At 41.7% G+C, this 16,140-nt stretch overlaps 1 protein-coding gene and 2 long non-coding RNA genes across 3 annotated transcripts in view; 2 read left to right on the top strand and 1 right to left on the bottom strand.

The window, feature by feature from the left end:
- The window catches only part of GPRC5B (G protein-coupled receptor class C group 5 member B), a 53,474-nt gene extending 37,906 nt beyond the window's left edge, over positions 1-15,568 (top strand). Inside the window, exon 4 of the mRNA XM_082431101.1 lies at positions 6,344-15,568. Within this exon, the coding sequence (XP_082287227.1) occupies positions 6,344-6,382 (39 nt within the window). The 3' untranslated portion in view covers positions 6,383-15,568. The remainder of the gene's footprint in view (positions 1-6,343) is intronic.
- Positions 1-16,140, top strand: part of LOC309645695 — a 331,483-nt gene that overhangs the window by 148,971 nt on the left and 166,372 nt on the right. The gene's annotated exons all lie outside the window — the stretch shown is intronic.
- The window catches only part of LOC309645677, a 97,239-nt gene continuing 96,743 nt past the window's right edge, over positions 15,645-16,140 (bottom strand). The window contains exon 3 of the long non-coding RNA XR_014255001.1: positions 15,645-15,696. This is a non-coding gene — a long non-coding RNA (uncharacterized lncRNA). The remainder of the gene's footprint in view (positions 15,697-16,140) is intronic.

The following is a 16,140-nucleotide window of genomic DNA, read 5'->3' as shown; positions in this document are numbered from 1 at the left end:
TTTAAAGGAATAAAACTGGACTACTTTCTCACACCATATACAAAAGTAAATTCAAAATGGATTAAAGACTTAAATGTAAGAAGTGAGATTATTTCATTTTTAAAAATGCATGTGGCAACCCACTAATTGTTTTCACCATCCACAGTGGGAAAAACACGATTCAAAAACTGTATGATTTACAATAGTCATTGATCATTATTGAACCCCTACTGTCTGTGAGTATTGGACTAAACATGTTACATGCACTGTCTCATATGGGTTTCTTCAGGATCCAGTGAGGGGAATACTTTTATAATTTCTATTGCACAGATGAAGAAACGGAAGGTCAGAGAGGTTAAGTAACTTTCTCAAGGTCACACAGCCAGTGAGAATTTATAGGTGAGCATTAGCTCAAGTCTTTTTAACTCAAATAACCTTGCCTCTCAGTTGAGCTTTTAGGAGGGTGTTAATTTCATTTTACAGTTAGAAGATGGAAGATCAGGAAGGTTAAGTGCTTTGCTCAAAGATACACAGCTAGGAAGCTTCCAATCAGGGTTTGAATATAAATCTTGGGACTCCAGGCCCAGTACTCTTGCTGCCGCTATTAGCTGCTCACTTGGACAGCTTCAAAGGTCACTCTGAAACCTCTTAAATGACAAGTCTTCAGATGCCACGAAAAGCAAGTGAGGGCAACTCCAAGTCACATGGTGAAAGCGGAACACATACAACAGACTCAGTCTCCTCTACCTCCCTCCTGCTCATGGGAGAAAATAAAGCACTTTTTAAAAAGTCTTTCTATACACCAAAGTATTATCAGTGACAGCATGGTGGATACCCTTTTTTGATCTCTTGATACTTTTCTGTATTTTGCAGAATGAGAATGTATTACTTTGATAAAGGGACAGTTTTTAAGTTATTCTAAAAGGAATCAGTCTGTCCTTCTTAACATCTAGCCTCCATAGCTCTATACTTTTAAAATTTTCCATGTCCTGGACTAATGAGAGTCAAATCTGAAAATTGGCAAGAGACTTTAGCTGCTCAGATCCTAAATTTAGATCCTCAGGGTGAATACCATGCGTCAACAGGGTTGGACTGGCACTTATAGAGAGAAGGCGGGACAATTAGATGGGTGGGACCATTGCCCTTTAAACCAGGCTAACAGGCGTAAGGGAACATGTGCTTCATGCTCTCAGCAATTTAATCAGAGGTTGGGTCCTGATGGATTTCGCATGAAACAAAACACCAACAAATTTCTCCGGAGCTTAACTCCATAAATAACATCTGTGCATTGCGGCATCAGAGGTGGGGAAGAGGAAGGACTCCCAAGCTGCCCAGTCTGCTACTTCCTTGCTGGGTGGCCCTGGGTATATTGTTCAACCTCTCTGTGCCTCAGTTTCTTCATCTATAAAATGGAGACCATACAGTACCTACTTCAAAGGGCTGCTGAGAAGACTGAGTTCCTACTAAAGATGTGCTTGGAACATTGCTTGCTTCATAGTAAGCACACAGGAGTGTGAACAGTCCTTTTTATTATTTTAGAAAAGATGGATAATATATCTCCTTTTATTTATTTGTTTGCTTGGTTGCTTGGAAACAGTTCTGTTTACCTTAGATTGACTTTGTCCATAGGGTGTTTACCAAGCTGGATGATTTGGGAAGGGTATTGTGTAACACAGATTCAGTCATTTAATCAACAAAATCTTTCTTGAACATCTACCACATACATGCTGGGTACTGTGCTAGGAGTTGGGATAGAGCGGTGAACGACACGGAAAGGAAAAAACATCCAAGCTGCCACAGGAAGCTTCCATGTTCTAGTGCAGTCACACAAACAATAAACGAAATAAATCATTAAAATCCTGGGCAATTCAAAAGAATTAAAAACTTAAACAATTATTTTTTTTTAAACAATTATTAATCGGTGACTGAATACAATTAAATACATCACATAGTCAAAGACAATTTGTTAAGGAACTAACATAATAATTACAACATAACAGATCCTCTACGTGTAGCCCCCGGAACAAACACAGGACACGGGGCACCCAGCCATCCTGGAGCTGGCATTGTCCCAGATCCTTTATTGCAGCCAGGGTTGAAGGGCAATCACACATGTCTTTATTTCTCCAAAGCTGCAAAGAAGAGTTGGCACTGACACCAAGTTCTTAATCTGTGCCCATGCAGGTTGTAATAAAATTTTGGAAGCAGTCAGTTCTTTTTGAATCACCCTGTAGATAACATGTTAGCTGGGGACAAGCAGAGCAGAGGGATGGGGGTCGGGGGGTCAGGGAGGGCACACTGAGAAGATGACATTAAGCAGAGCCTGATGGAGGTAAGGGAGCGATCCACGAGGTAATTTGGGGTCTGTGCCTTCACTGTTTTTCCTAATTTTTTTTATTGTGGTAAAATACACATAACATAAAATTTACCATCTTAACCATTTTAAAGTGCACAATTCAGTGGTATTAAGTACCATTAATTCATTAAGTGGTATTATTAAGTGGTATTAATTCATATTGTGCAACCATCAGCACCATCCATCTCTAGAACTCTTTTCATCTTGCAAAACAGAAACTCTGTACCCATTAAACAAGAACTCCCCATTCTCCCCTCCTCCCATCCCGTGGCAACCACCATCCTACTTTCTGTGTCTATGAATATTACTATTCTAAGTATCTCATTTAAGTGGAATCATACAGTATTTGCCTTTTTGTGACTGGCTTATTTCACTTAGCATAATGTCCTCAAGGTTCATCCACATTATGGCATGTGTCAGAACTTCCTTCTTAAGGCTGAATAATATTCTATTGTATGGACATACCACATATTTCTTATCTATTCATCCATTGATGGACACCTGGGTTACGTCTACCTTTTGGCTACCGTGAATAATGCTACCATTAACATATGTATACAAATATCTCATTGAGTCTCTGCTCTCTTTCTTGTATTTACCCCAAAGTGGAACTGCTGGATCATATGGTAATTCCAATGAAAAATTTATTAAGGAACCGCTTTATCTGCATCATTTTACATTCCCACTAACAATGCATAATGGGTCCAATTCTTCCACATCCTCACCAATACTTGTTATTGTCTATTTTTTGATAGTATCCATCTTTATGGATGTGAGGGAGTCTGTGCCTTCATTTTTATTTTATGTAACAGATTTATGAAAATATAATTCACATACCATACAATTCACTCATTTAAAGTACGCAATTCAATGGTTTTTAGTATATTCACAGACAGGTGCAACCGTCACCATGATCAATTTTACAACATCTTCATTATCGCCCAAAGAATCCCCATACCTTTCAGCTATCACCACCATTCCCTCAGCCTCCTGGCCCTAGGCAAGCACTAATCTACTTTCTATCTCTATAGACTTTCCTATTCGGGACATTTCACATAAATGGAATCATATAATATGTGGTCTTTTGTGTCTGTCTTCTTGCACTTAGCAAGCTTTCAAGTTTTTCAGTTTTCAAGGTTCGTCCACGTTCGAGCATGTATCAGTCCTTCATTGCTTTTTATGGTGTGGCCTTCGTTTCTGCATTGAACTTCTGTTGCACTTTTGAGAGCATGGATTCCAGACCTCTCCCACAGCCTACCCATTCATGGACTGGTGGAAAGGAGGGGTGTGAGAACAGCAAGGAAGTATGATGTTGTGGAAAGTTGTAAATGTCCTCAGCTCTGCTCTTTAGCAGCTGTTGACCAAAACCAAGTGACTTAACCTCTGAGACAGTTTCCTCCCCTGAAAGATAGGGGTGATAATAGTTCATGCTCATTCCATTTGTTGTGAAGATTAAAAATATAATAATATATTTAAGGTACGTGGTAGGCACACATGAGGCTTTCATAAGGACCATAGATCTTTGCAGACACCCAGGTGTGGCAGCTAAGGATAGAGGTAACACTGTCCTGCAGGCTGGACACCATGGCAGGAGAGATTTCCCATCACCCTTCCTCTGTAAGCTCCATTTTCATTCAGAAAGTCACCCCTGGGTGTGACAGACCCAGGTGTGGTGATAGGAAAGCCCTCAATCTAGGAAATATGCTTCCCACTCCTCAAATATATGACCAAAGAGAAACTGCCTTTAAACATCCTTACTCGTCCCCCACAAATTCTCCTAAAGTGCCAAATACCCAGGCTACCCTTCCCTCTTCTCCCCTCCCCAGTTACTCTCTGGCTCTCACTATCTCACCCCACTCTCTCCAGCAAAGCGCAGAATGTTCCCCATCTATTGTTTCTGCCTTTGATCTTGAGACCAAACTCCCAAATCCAACAACCACCACCAAGACAAGAGCAATAGTTTTCCAAGGTTTGGATTTGCCCAACAATAGGCCTCTTTGCCCAGGAGGCAGGAGATTCTACAGCAAACACCTATCAGATTTCCTGTTTTATAGATTTCCTGGCTCACTTCTTCCACTTTTCAAAGAAGAGAGCAAGGCCCATCTAGCTGGTAAATTGCAGAGTTGGGCCAGGAACTCAGATCCCCTGAATTTTAATCCAGATGATATTGCATTAGTGAGAAGAACCCTTGCAAAGGAAGATTTTGAATCCAAAGCTATTACTGGAGTCTTGCAGCTAATCCATAGTATCAGGATTTTGCTGATGTGGTTACAACAAATCCACTCCTAAGAATAAACACATGTAGTCACTTTCTCTGGCCTCTGGCCTGACACATCCTTGTAAATTTCCCCCAGGGGATTCTAATCTGCAGCCAGGAGTGAGAACCACTGCTGCAGGTAAATCACCTGGCATACATTTTGTTTTTGTTTTTGTTTTTCTTGACAGTTTAAAAAATATTACTAAAATCAGCCACCGGTTATTGATCATTCACTTTGTGCCAGGGATCTATTTAATAGGATACTTGATATTTAATATTATTTAATCCTCACAGGAGCCCTCTGGGATGGGCCCTAACTGTCCCCACATAACAGAGGAGAAAATGCCTTCAGGAGGATGAGTGCCTTGCCCTGACCACTGATGGTAGGAGGCAGGACTCGGTTCATTCAGGCCCCAGAGCCCATATTCTTTTTTTTTTAATTTTATTTTTTATTTATTTTATTTATTTTTGGCTGCATTGGGTCTTCGTTGCTGCGCGTGGGCTTTCTCTAGTCGCTGCGAGCGGGGGCTACTCTTCCTTAGGGTGCGCGGGCTTGTCATTGCGGTGGCTTCTCTTGTTGGGGAGCACAGGCTCTAGGCGCGCAGGCTCAGTAGTTGTGGCGCACGGGCTTAGTTGCTCCGCGGCATGTGGGATCTTCCCGGACCAGGGATCGAACCCGTGTCCCCTGCATTGGCAGGCAGATTCTTAACCACTGAGCCACCAGTGAAGCCCCCCATATTCTTAATAACAATGTATATTAGCCATATGTTGAGCATTTACATTACTAATAATAGTTACCATTTAGTGATCACTTTGTTTTTTCAGCCAGACACTATTCCGGTTCATTTAATCCTTACAAAAACCCTATGGGGTGGTTACTAACATTAGTGTTTCCATCTTATTGCCATGCAAACTGAGTCACAGAGAGATTAAGCAACCACCACAAGGTTATACAGCTGATAAATGGGAAACTTAATCCAATCTGGTGCCTTGAGCCTTCCAGGCATCTGTGGATTTATCTAAATCCTACAAAAGCGTTCTGCGTCTATATAATGGCAAAGAAGAATGCTGAACAGTCAGATGATGGAATGAAACTAATGGTTGGAAGCATCCATTTACATAATCTTAAATTGGGGATTTGAACTTTGGGGGCAGACCATTTCATACAGGAAATCGTTTTTTATTTTACTTTTCATTTCGGTAGAATAGTAGGGGATCTTCGAGCATTTCAACAGAAGGCACATCCTAGTTGTGCACTTTTGCAACTTTTAAATGGAAAGATATGTATGGGACTTCCCTGGTGGCACAGTGGTTAAGAATCCGCCTGCCAATGCAGGGAACACGGGTTCGAGCCCTGGTCTGGGAAGATCCCACGTGCCGCGGAGCAACTAAGCCCGTGCGCCACAACTACTGAGCCTGCGCTCTAGAGCCCGCGTGCCACAACTACTGAAGCCCGCGCGCCTAGAGCCTGTGCTCTGCAAGGAGAAGCCACCACAATGAGAAGCCCACGCACGGCAACGAAGAGTAGCCCCAGCTCACTACAACTAGAGAAAGCCCGCACACAGCAACAAAGGCCCAGTGCAGCCAAAAATAAATAAATTAAAAAAAAAAAAAAAAAAGATATGTATGAAAGTTGATGTCATCCTAACATCCCCACCCACTGGTGAGTCTTAAAAATAGAACTGATGAAAGTAATATCAAGGCATGAAGTCACTAGATTTCTTTTAATCAAATTTTTATTTCTTCTGCAGGTTAAAATGGAGAAGGAACTAAAGTTTGGGGAGATATGAGAGAAAAAGTTAAAATGAAAATGACACCTTACATTTCCAGATAGTATATTTCTTCTTAAAGAGCCATGATAATATCAAAGCAATGACCTCATTTAGAATTATTCCTGAGGCATAATCATTCTCATTTTACAAGTAGGGAAAATGAAGCACAAAGATTACATCACCCATCAAAAGTTCCAAAGTGACTTGGTGGCATTAATTATAAATTGGTGCAATGTTTTTGGATGACAGTATGGTGATCACTTTCTAAACTTAATATATTTATATCCTTTGACCCAGCAATTCCACTTCTAGGAATTTATCCTATAGGAATACTTTTATAAGTAAGCAAGAATATATCTACAGAATGTCTATGGACGCATTATTCGTAATACAAGCCAAATATCCATTCACTGGGATTTGTTTTTAAAAAGTATGATACAGATCTATCATTTTTATGGAACCACAAAAAATAATGAGATAGATCTCTGTATATGTGGCATGAAGAGATGTCAGTGATATATTGCCAAGTGAAGAGAAAAGCAAGTTACAGTATACTATATATAATATGGTTCATGTTTATAAATATGTGTGTGTGTATACATACTTATGTATTAATAGGCAGATGAAGAAACTCTATGAGCTGACATACTAAACAGTGGTTGTCTCTGGAAAATGTTACTGAAAATTTGCCCTTTTTGGTTATAGGATAGATTACGTTTGTTAGTCACAAAGGGTCACACTTAATGCCAGAACCCACCTCCTGAGCCGTAGGCTAGAGTGTTCTCTGCACCTGGGCGCCCTCTTTTGGGGCCAAGCCCTTCGCTGCTCCTCATCTGTAGATGGGCAGGGAGTTTGGAAGGAGGGAGAGAAAAACATCCTCACCCTTATCCACTCGCCCCTGGCTTCCTGCTCTGATGGAAGTGTCTCCCAGAAACATGGTTATAGATCCTGCAGCCTTCGGATTGAGGACTCAGCCTCTCCTACCCTCACACCTCCCTTATTCCAGTGGCCTGTGGTCATTTCGGCTAGTGTGCAGGGTAGGAGGCACGGCCAGACGCTGCCCACTGTCCAGCCTGGGGCTCCTGGTACCCGGATGGGAAGCTTTGCAGGGGGTCAACGAGCCTTATTGGACCCACAGCTTAAGGTAACTGGACACCATGGCAGGAGATGACCAGAGGTTCCCTGGCATCAGGCAGACCTGGGTTCAAATCCCTGGTCTCTGGCCTTCCTGGCTGTGTGACCTGTGTGAGTCAAGTAACCTCCCAGCTCCAGTTTCCTCATCTGTACAATGGAGAGAATATCTCCTCTCTGGGAGAGCAGGTATGAGGGTTACATGGAAACACAGGGCCTGGCACGCGGTACATGCTCGCTAACTCACGGCTACTCCTGAGCTCCAGACAGGCTTCTCTGCTCTACGAGCTAAGTTCCAGGGGCATCCTAAGGTCACAAGCAGGTGGTATGGCCAAGATAAGGTGCTTATTTTAAGAATATCCTTAAAACCCAATCCTAATAGGTAAGATTTGTCATTACAATCTAAACTTAAAATACTAGATTTAAAATCAAGGAAAGAAATTTCTCTGGTTTCTCTCCCACCCCCACCCCAGGCTTTTATCTTTTCCCTCCAGAAGCAAATGCCCTTCTAAGAAACTCATTAAGGGAAAGGAAGATTGATGTTCACTACGTTATAGTGTCTTCTTTACGAGAGAAAAATCAGCTCCAGGAATGAGTGCTTCCAAGAAACTTTTTGAAATTTGAAGGCAATAAACAATGTAATGATCCTATTTCCTTCATTGCTATGGTTTCTAGGAAGCTCAGAGCCACATTTCTATTTATTGTAGGAACATTTTTGAGGTTATTATTCACATTGCACAATGTATTAGGGAAGTGCCCAGTATTTCCTGAACAACCGGACTGTCTTTTTTCTTATGGACACTATGAATTATGCAACAGGCCTTATTTCCCTCTTTACTTTGTCCCTAAGAAATCTCTAGCAAGTATAGGCCTTGGAGTAAGTATTTTGCTTACTGCATTCAATGGCTTTATTTTTTCTCTACTCTTAATTTTTCCTTAATCCAATTACCACATTTACCTAAAAATGTTATATTATATGTGTATCTGTAAGCAACTACAAACTACTCTTGGACTGAGGTAGGGAACAAACAGGTGAGCAAACAAAAGTAAACAATATATTTCCTTTAACAGGTCAGCCTCCCCCACCCTTTTCTTTAAAATATCAAGAAGTGATAAAGTCATTCAAAGAGTATTTACACAAATATACAATATTCACACACACATTTGAAAACTGCAATCTGATGTTCTATATATATATATATGTATGTATATATATGTAATCTGATGTAGCATATATAATAAATGTAATCTGATGTTACGGGAACAGTTTCTATGTTTTCTTTCTCCTTACTCATACTAGATTTCCAAATAAAATATGAATATTCAGTTACAAAGCACATTTGAAAACAATTACCAATTATATGAAGCTAAAAATATGCTATTAATCAAGAAGGGATTTTTGACCACATCTCAAAAATGACTTTGGCATCTTCTTTTGGATTATATTAGCTGTAATTCTTGTCACACATGTTTTTAAAAATAATTCCTGCAACTGTCCCAGTGGATAGAGACTTCAGGATAACTTCACACTGTTCCTGTCCTAGAGGAAAATCCTGTTCAGGACGGCCTCTGACTCAGTGTAACATGACACAGGCTATAAATGACCATGGTTCTACCCTGACAGCTGACGCTCCTCTCCCTCAGACCTCCTGTCTGCACCAAGGTTGCTCCAAGGAATGAACTTGGCAAAATTCATTCATACTATAAATACCAGAGCACGATATGGATAAAATGGCATCCACTAAACAATTATATTATGTTTGTTTGCTGGATTTGTACATGGATGAGTTTGCAGTTTTCTTACATGAAGGTGAAAACCCATTTTTATTTGCAATCACTCCACTTTTTTTCTTTACCACAAATCTAAAGGAGAACTACATGTGTTTAACATTCATTTTCAAATTGCTTCATCAGAGCTCTTTGGGATCTAATTACAGTGTCACCTTGGCTGGGGGGGATTGATTTTTGAAACCGCTACACTACCCAGATTCATAAGGTTTAAAACAGGAAGTAACTCCATGCATGAACTTAACAAAATGATTCAGCTTGGTGACCCCTGAAGGGGACAAAAAGTTCTACTTCACTTGATGGGCAGCACGTTGTACCCTGCTCCTGGCAATTCAGCCCCTACCCGAGGGCTTCAGCCAATGCAAACACCAACAGCAAGAAACCATAGGTCATAAGAAATTGGACAAGCCGTATGTCGTGTTCAGGAGGATCCCTGAGAGGTTTGGGTCTGATGGTAGAATCCAAAAGAGTGTCTTGTCTCTCTGCAACTCTCCTCCCGTATGTGTCAGAACACGGGACAGAGAAAGGGTGTGCCTGCGCCCCAGCCCTAGGCCCTCCTCAGCTGTGTGACCTTGGCAAGCCCTTGACCTTCCTGGGCCTAACTTATTCATCTACAAAATGAAACCCAGAGCTGCATCCACCAAATATGTACAGACCGCCTGCTCTGTACCAGGCTCTGTGCTAGGTGTGGGGATATCATGATGAATAAGACACACAGTCCCCACATGGAACCCCACGGAACTTAGAGTCTAGTGGAGGAAATCAATACAAAATTGCTTGAAGCACAGAGATATTTTAATAATGACAATAACCAACACGTATGGGAACTATGTGCCAGGACTTATTCCAAAGATCATCTCCTGCAATCCTTTAACAACTGTATGAGACAGGACTATTATTATTCCCATTTTGCACATGGGAATACTGAGGCTCAATGAAGTTAACTAGATCAGGGTCACACAGATAAAAGTAAAAGGATTCCAAGGGCAACTCTGGCCAACTCCAAAACCCAGTCCTTTACCAATGGTGCTGTATTGACTTCTTTCCAAACTGACCACAGATCTGGGGATGGTGTTTAGAACTGACTTTTTTCCTGAGGACCATTTCAGTCTCATCATAAATGGGAAATTTACCCCTGAGTTCACATTGGGGCATTTACTGAAAACCTCATCTTTTTTGGAAAGCACTGTTCCTTCTGGAACCCTCAGAATGTGGAAAGGCAGCAAGGGACGTGGGCAGAAGGTGGCCGAGGTGGGACCTCTTTCACTCTGCCCTCCACTGCTAGCTGGATCACAGAGCTAAATCCAGCCTGCGCTCCCTGCTACATAGCAAGCCAAACCAATCAGCGAACCAACGGCAAATCAACTCAAAAAAAAAAAGTAACAACAGAAATAAATAGGCATGCTGTACTTTTCCTGACCTTTAAACTGATTACAGCCCTGATTGTCTTCCAATTTTAAGTGAAATGAACCGGCAGTTGTGCACAGACAAGCCTGCCAAACAGTTACAGCTCAAACTGCTTCTTAACAAGGGACACCAAGACCGCCAATTTGATGAGCCCCTGCTCTGTCCCAGGCTCTGTCTGTATGTGGACTCATACAAGCCTCAGAACTCCATCCATTCATTCATTCCCTCGTTTATTCATTCAACCAAAATTTATTTGGTGCTCACTTTGTGCCAGCCACTGCATGAGGACGAGGCCTTCGTCCTCATGGAGCTTACACTTTAGTGACGAAGGCATGTAACTGCAAAGTCAGCAAATAACGGAAGTACGATCATGCATCAGTAGGACATTCGGGCCTAGAGGACTCTACATTTTAAAGAGAACACAAACCACTGGGGATCTAGCACCTCCTTAGGGTCGCAACTCTGGCTGACCATTAGAACTGGGGAAACTTAACATTAACATGGATGCCCAGGGCCCATCCCCACCAAGGTGGAATTTCTGGAGATGAGGCACTGGTATTTTTTTATCTTGTAATTTTGAATTTACAGAAAAGTTGCAATAATCATCCAAAGAACTCTCAGAGGCGCCATTGTTTATACTTGATCATTTTCTCTCTGTGTGTATACATATGTGTGCATGTGTTTTACAAATTGTATTTTTCTGAATCGTTGGGGATTAAGCTGCATATCATATCCCTTGATCCCTAAAACCTTCATCATGCATCTTAAGAATGAGGAGGTTTCTGATATAGCCCAAGAACACTGATCAAAATCAGGAAACTTAATAGTGCGACATACCACTGTCTAATATAAAGCCCATACTCAAAGTTTGCTGTCTCAATAATGTCTTTTATAGCATTTTTCTCCATCCGAGATTCAATCTAAGGTCATGCACAGCATTCAGCTGTCACATCTCTTTGGTCTCCTTTAATCTTTTTGGCTTTCTTGGGCATTGGCATTTTTGAAGAGTCCAAATCAGTTATTTTGGAGTGCTTCCTCAATTTGGGTGGATCTGATGTTTCCTCATGATTAGATTCAAGTTGTGCATTTTTTACAGGAGTTGTGCATAAGCGTCTGTGATGTGTGTCTTCCTCAGTACATCATACCAGAAGGCATGTGATGTCAGTTTGTCCCGTTATTGGTGACATTAATCTCCAACACTTGGTTAAGGCGGCTCTGCCAGGCTTCTCTCATGCAAAGTTACTATTTTCCCCTCTGTGTTAAAGACTCTGCCTTGTGAAGAGATATTTTCAGACTATGAATATCATGCTCCTCATCAAACGTTCACGCAGTGGTTTAGCATCTATTGATGATTGTTGCCTGAGCCAATTAATTCACTAATATGGTTACAAAATGGTGACTTTTAAATTTCATTATACCTGCTAAATGTATTAGTTGGCACTCTAATGTGGGAGAAAAGCTTCCTCTTCTCTCACATTTATTTGTTTATTTGTTTCTTTATTTGGTATCCATATGGACATTTGGATTTTTTTTTTTTTTTAGTCAATGAGTTCATTACAGTCACTGTTGATTTTCATGCTTAAATTTTGATGTTAATTTTGATGCTTAAATTGTCCCAGATTTGCCCAGTGAGAGAGACTCCCTTCAAGCTGGAACCTGTATTCTTTTCCCATGTTCCCATCAATTTTTTGAGCCTTCTTTATTTTCTGGCAAAAGACATTCTAAGCTCTTCTACTTTCCTTGCCCCAGCCCTGGAATCGACCATTTCTCAAAACAAAAAAAACAAAAAAACACAACCTAATTCCATTTAGAATGAGAGGTACTTAGAAACCAAGATCTGGGCACTAGGAATGCTCATTGCTTCTAGGGTTTTCAGTCAATAGCATTAGTATTTTTAGAAAGCTCCTGAGGTGATTCAAATATGCAGCCAATATTGAGAACAATTGTTTATGAAGAAGGGGCCTAACCATTACTTAAGCCGATGACTACGGGGAGGAAAGGGGGAGAAGAAACTGTAGGAGCTGTGGAGTAGTGAATCAATGCAGTATGTTTCAAACCATGGGTCAAGACACATTAGTGGGCCATGAAATAAATTTACTGAGTCATGTCCAGCATTAAGGAAATTAAAAACTCAATAGACTAGAAAATACCAAAGGGTATTACATATAATAAGGTAATTTTTTCATAAAACTTTTGTTTTAGCTATGTATATATGAAACCATCTGTATATTCATATGTACTAAATTGTGACATAAAACTATTTCTTACTGGTTCACAGTCCAAAAAGATTGAGAATCTGTCCTAAAGGAGAGTGCTTGCTTTTCTCTCTTCTCTTAGACGAGAGTGGGTGCTTCCACCACCCAAGCCCTAAGACAAGGGAGAGAAGAGCCAAGAGAACAACTCAAAAAGAATGGGGGTGCTTCATTATCTGGTTGGTCATCTCCTTTAAGGGCAGATTTACATTACACTTCATTCTATTGTGCCTGTTAGAGCAGATTCAGTGTGAACTGGGGAGACACGCTGGGGTGGGGCAGTGGAGAAGTCTGCGTGTCCACCACTGGTTTCCTCTGCGTCAAGTGGACGCTGGGAGGTAACTTGAACTATCTTTCCATTGCCCCACCCGAGAGGGCTGGCCACTGGGCAAGGAGACCCCAGGAGCAAAAGGCTGGAAGTGGGCTGGCAGAGGTGGGGTCCGGGTGGTGGTGGAAAAGGGAGAGACAGAGCCGGATCCCCACAGGGGGTTCTGCCACGTGCTGTCTCCCCTGAGGAAGAGCTCATATGAAACACAGGAGTCAGTGAGCCAGCAAGGGGATGCCTGCCCACAGGACATGGGTGGCCACGCAGCCTCAGCCAGAGAAGCGACAGCAGCCAAGAGAGGATCACAACAGGAAGTGCAGAGAAGATGCCCCTTGCATCTCCCTCCCTCCCACCCAAACCCACCGAAGGAGCAAGCGGCTTTGAAGAGGAAAGGGTGGACGTGTGAAAAATCAGACAATTCTTTCCCCCACTCCCAACCCCACTGAGGCAGAGCAGAGGCGGGTGGGTAAGCATTAAATTGCATCTGAGATTGAGATTTTTAAGTAGACCGGACTTTATGAAATCAGAACATACTTAAAAGACATGAAATCCAACCAATATGCCATGCAGGAACTGGAAAGAGATTCGAGAGAACAGGGTTGAAGACAGTTTTCGGGCAAAAAAGAAAACTTTTGTTTAGACTCCGCCATGTTGAGATTGCTCAATATTGTACCTACTCCCTTTAGGCAGGGCAACTTGGGAAGGCCCCTCTGAGGCGGTAATGTCCCCAGGCCTGGAGGGTGAGAAAAAATGGCCATACAGGAGCTGGGAAAGGATGATTTGGCAGGAAAGGGATAGAAAGTGCAGAGTCCCAGAGGTGAGGAAGGCATTGGCATATGGCAGAACACGAGAGACCGGAGGAGCTGCAGCCTAGTGAAGGGGGACAGGGTCGGGGAGGATGGGGAGGTCAGAGCATGAATGGTGAGAGTATGATGGCCTGTAGGCTGCCGAGGTAGGTATGATCATATTTTTTCCATTGGTTTTCATAATTGTAAAGTACTGCACTTATTTAAAAGATTCCAACAGTGCAAGATTCCCCCTAGTCCTAATTCCCAAAGGTAACTACCATTAAAGTATTCTTCCAGGCTGTTTAGACATCTCTCTGTTTCCCTGTATATATTTTTAATATGAATGAAAATTGATGGTTCTGCAACTTTTTTCCACTTGTTAATACATCATGAATCTCATTCCATGTTGTTGGTTGAATAAGTGATGCTAAATCCATACCACGCAGCCATTAAACGATATGAGGGGGCTTCCCTGGTGGTACAGCGGTTAAGAATCCGCCTGCCAATGCAGGGGACATGGGTTCAAGCCCTGGTCTGGGAAGATCCCACATGCCGCGGAGCAACTAAGCCCATGTGCCACAACCACTGAGCCTGTGCTCTAGAGTCTGCAAGCCACAACTACTACGCCCATGTGCCACAATTACTGAAGCCCGCGCGCCTAGAGCCCATGCACCGCAATGAAGAGCAGCCCCCACTTGCCACAATTAGAGAAAGCCCGCGCACGGCAACGAAGACCCAATGCAGCCAAAAAAAAAAAAGTCATGATGCCACTCTCTAGTGCTGACCGAATGACGTTCTGAGTATGTTCAGTGACAGGGTAGATGATATAACAGAGTATACAGATGTACTTGTAACAGAATGTAAAAACCCATTTTTAAAAATATATGAATATATATTTATTTGCATCTTTTTGTACTGAAAAAGTATAGCAGGATGTGCACCAAAATTTTAACAGTGGTGAGATTTCTGATTTTCACCCCCCTTTTGGCTTTTGTTTTTCTAATTTTCCTACCACGAATATGTAGTAACTTAAAGTTTAAAAATAAAGAAGGGAAGCAAATAGGACAAAATGGTGACACTTGCACATGACAGGTGATGGGTGCTTGTTCTGTTATTCTTAATACTTCAATGTGTGTATGTGTTTAATTTCTCAGAAAAGGGGAGAGGATGGCATAAAACACCGCTTGAGTTCAGACACACAATCAACAGCTTAGAAGAAAAACTACCCATCACATTGATGGGCACTGTGTCTCCAAAATGATGGGTTATTCTTGTTGTCTTGCAGCTAAAAAAAGAGACCTGCAGACATGGGATGACACTGAATGTGTCCCTGAGTGAGGGGAATGGCCATGTCAATTATATTGTCATTCCAGAGCTGAATCTTAACATGCTGCCACCTCCCCTACACCCAATGGAATCCCGCGCAGACATAGGGACCTTATAAAACCTCAAAGGGCGACCTTCTTGAGCCTGGGGTAAGACTCAGGCTTTTCCTGAATAAACCAAGGGCTGTGAATCAAACAACTGACCTTTCTGCTCTTGCTTGGCCCAGAAAATTTTGACTTGCTGGCGGATGTGCTTGTCCTCACGCAGTTTCTTCTGCCACTGACGCAGTTCTTGAATCTCAGGATCACAGCGAACCTGGAAAATTCCCCCAAAGCTTTAGTTCCCTTTCTACATACTTTTACACATTAGCTTGTTAACCCTGCAAGGAAAATCCTTTACAAACCACCTGGATGTACTTTTGATTCTAAATGAATCATTGTTCTAAACGAATTATCTATACTCCTAAAGCTTATATAATATTTGAGAGTAAATGAGGTTGGATGAAGGTTTGCTACACTAATGGTAGGCTGAGAACTTTCTAGATTTGTGCTGTCCAATAGAAATATAATGAAATCACATGTGAAATTTTAAATTTCCTTGCAGTCTCATCTTATTATTTTTTTAAATATTCATTTATTGAAGTATAATTGACATGCAATATTATGTTAGTTTCAGGTGTACAACATAGTGATTTGACATTTAAATACATTATGAAATGATCACCATGGTACACCTAGAAACCATCTGTCGCCATACAAA

This window comes from Balaenoptera physalus, assembly GCF_965194825.1.
Source record: "Balaenoptera physalus genome assembly, chromosome: 16".
NCBI classification, from domain to species: Eukaryota; Metazoa; Chordata; class Mammalia; order Artiodactyla; family Balaenopteridae; genus Balaenoptera; species Balaenoptera physalus.
Note: the sequence above shows the minus strand (reverse complement) of the source record. Positions and strands in the feature narration are given on the sequence as shown.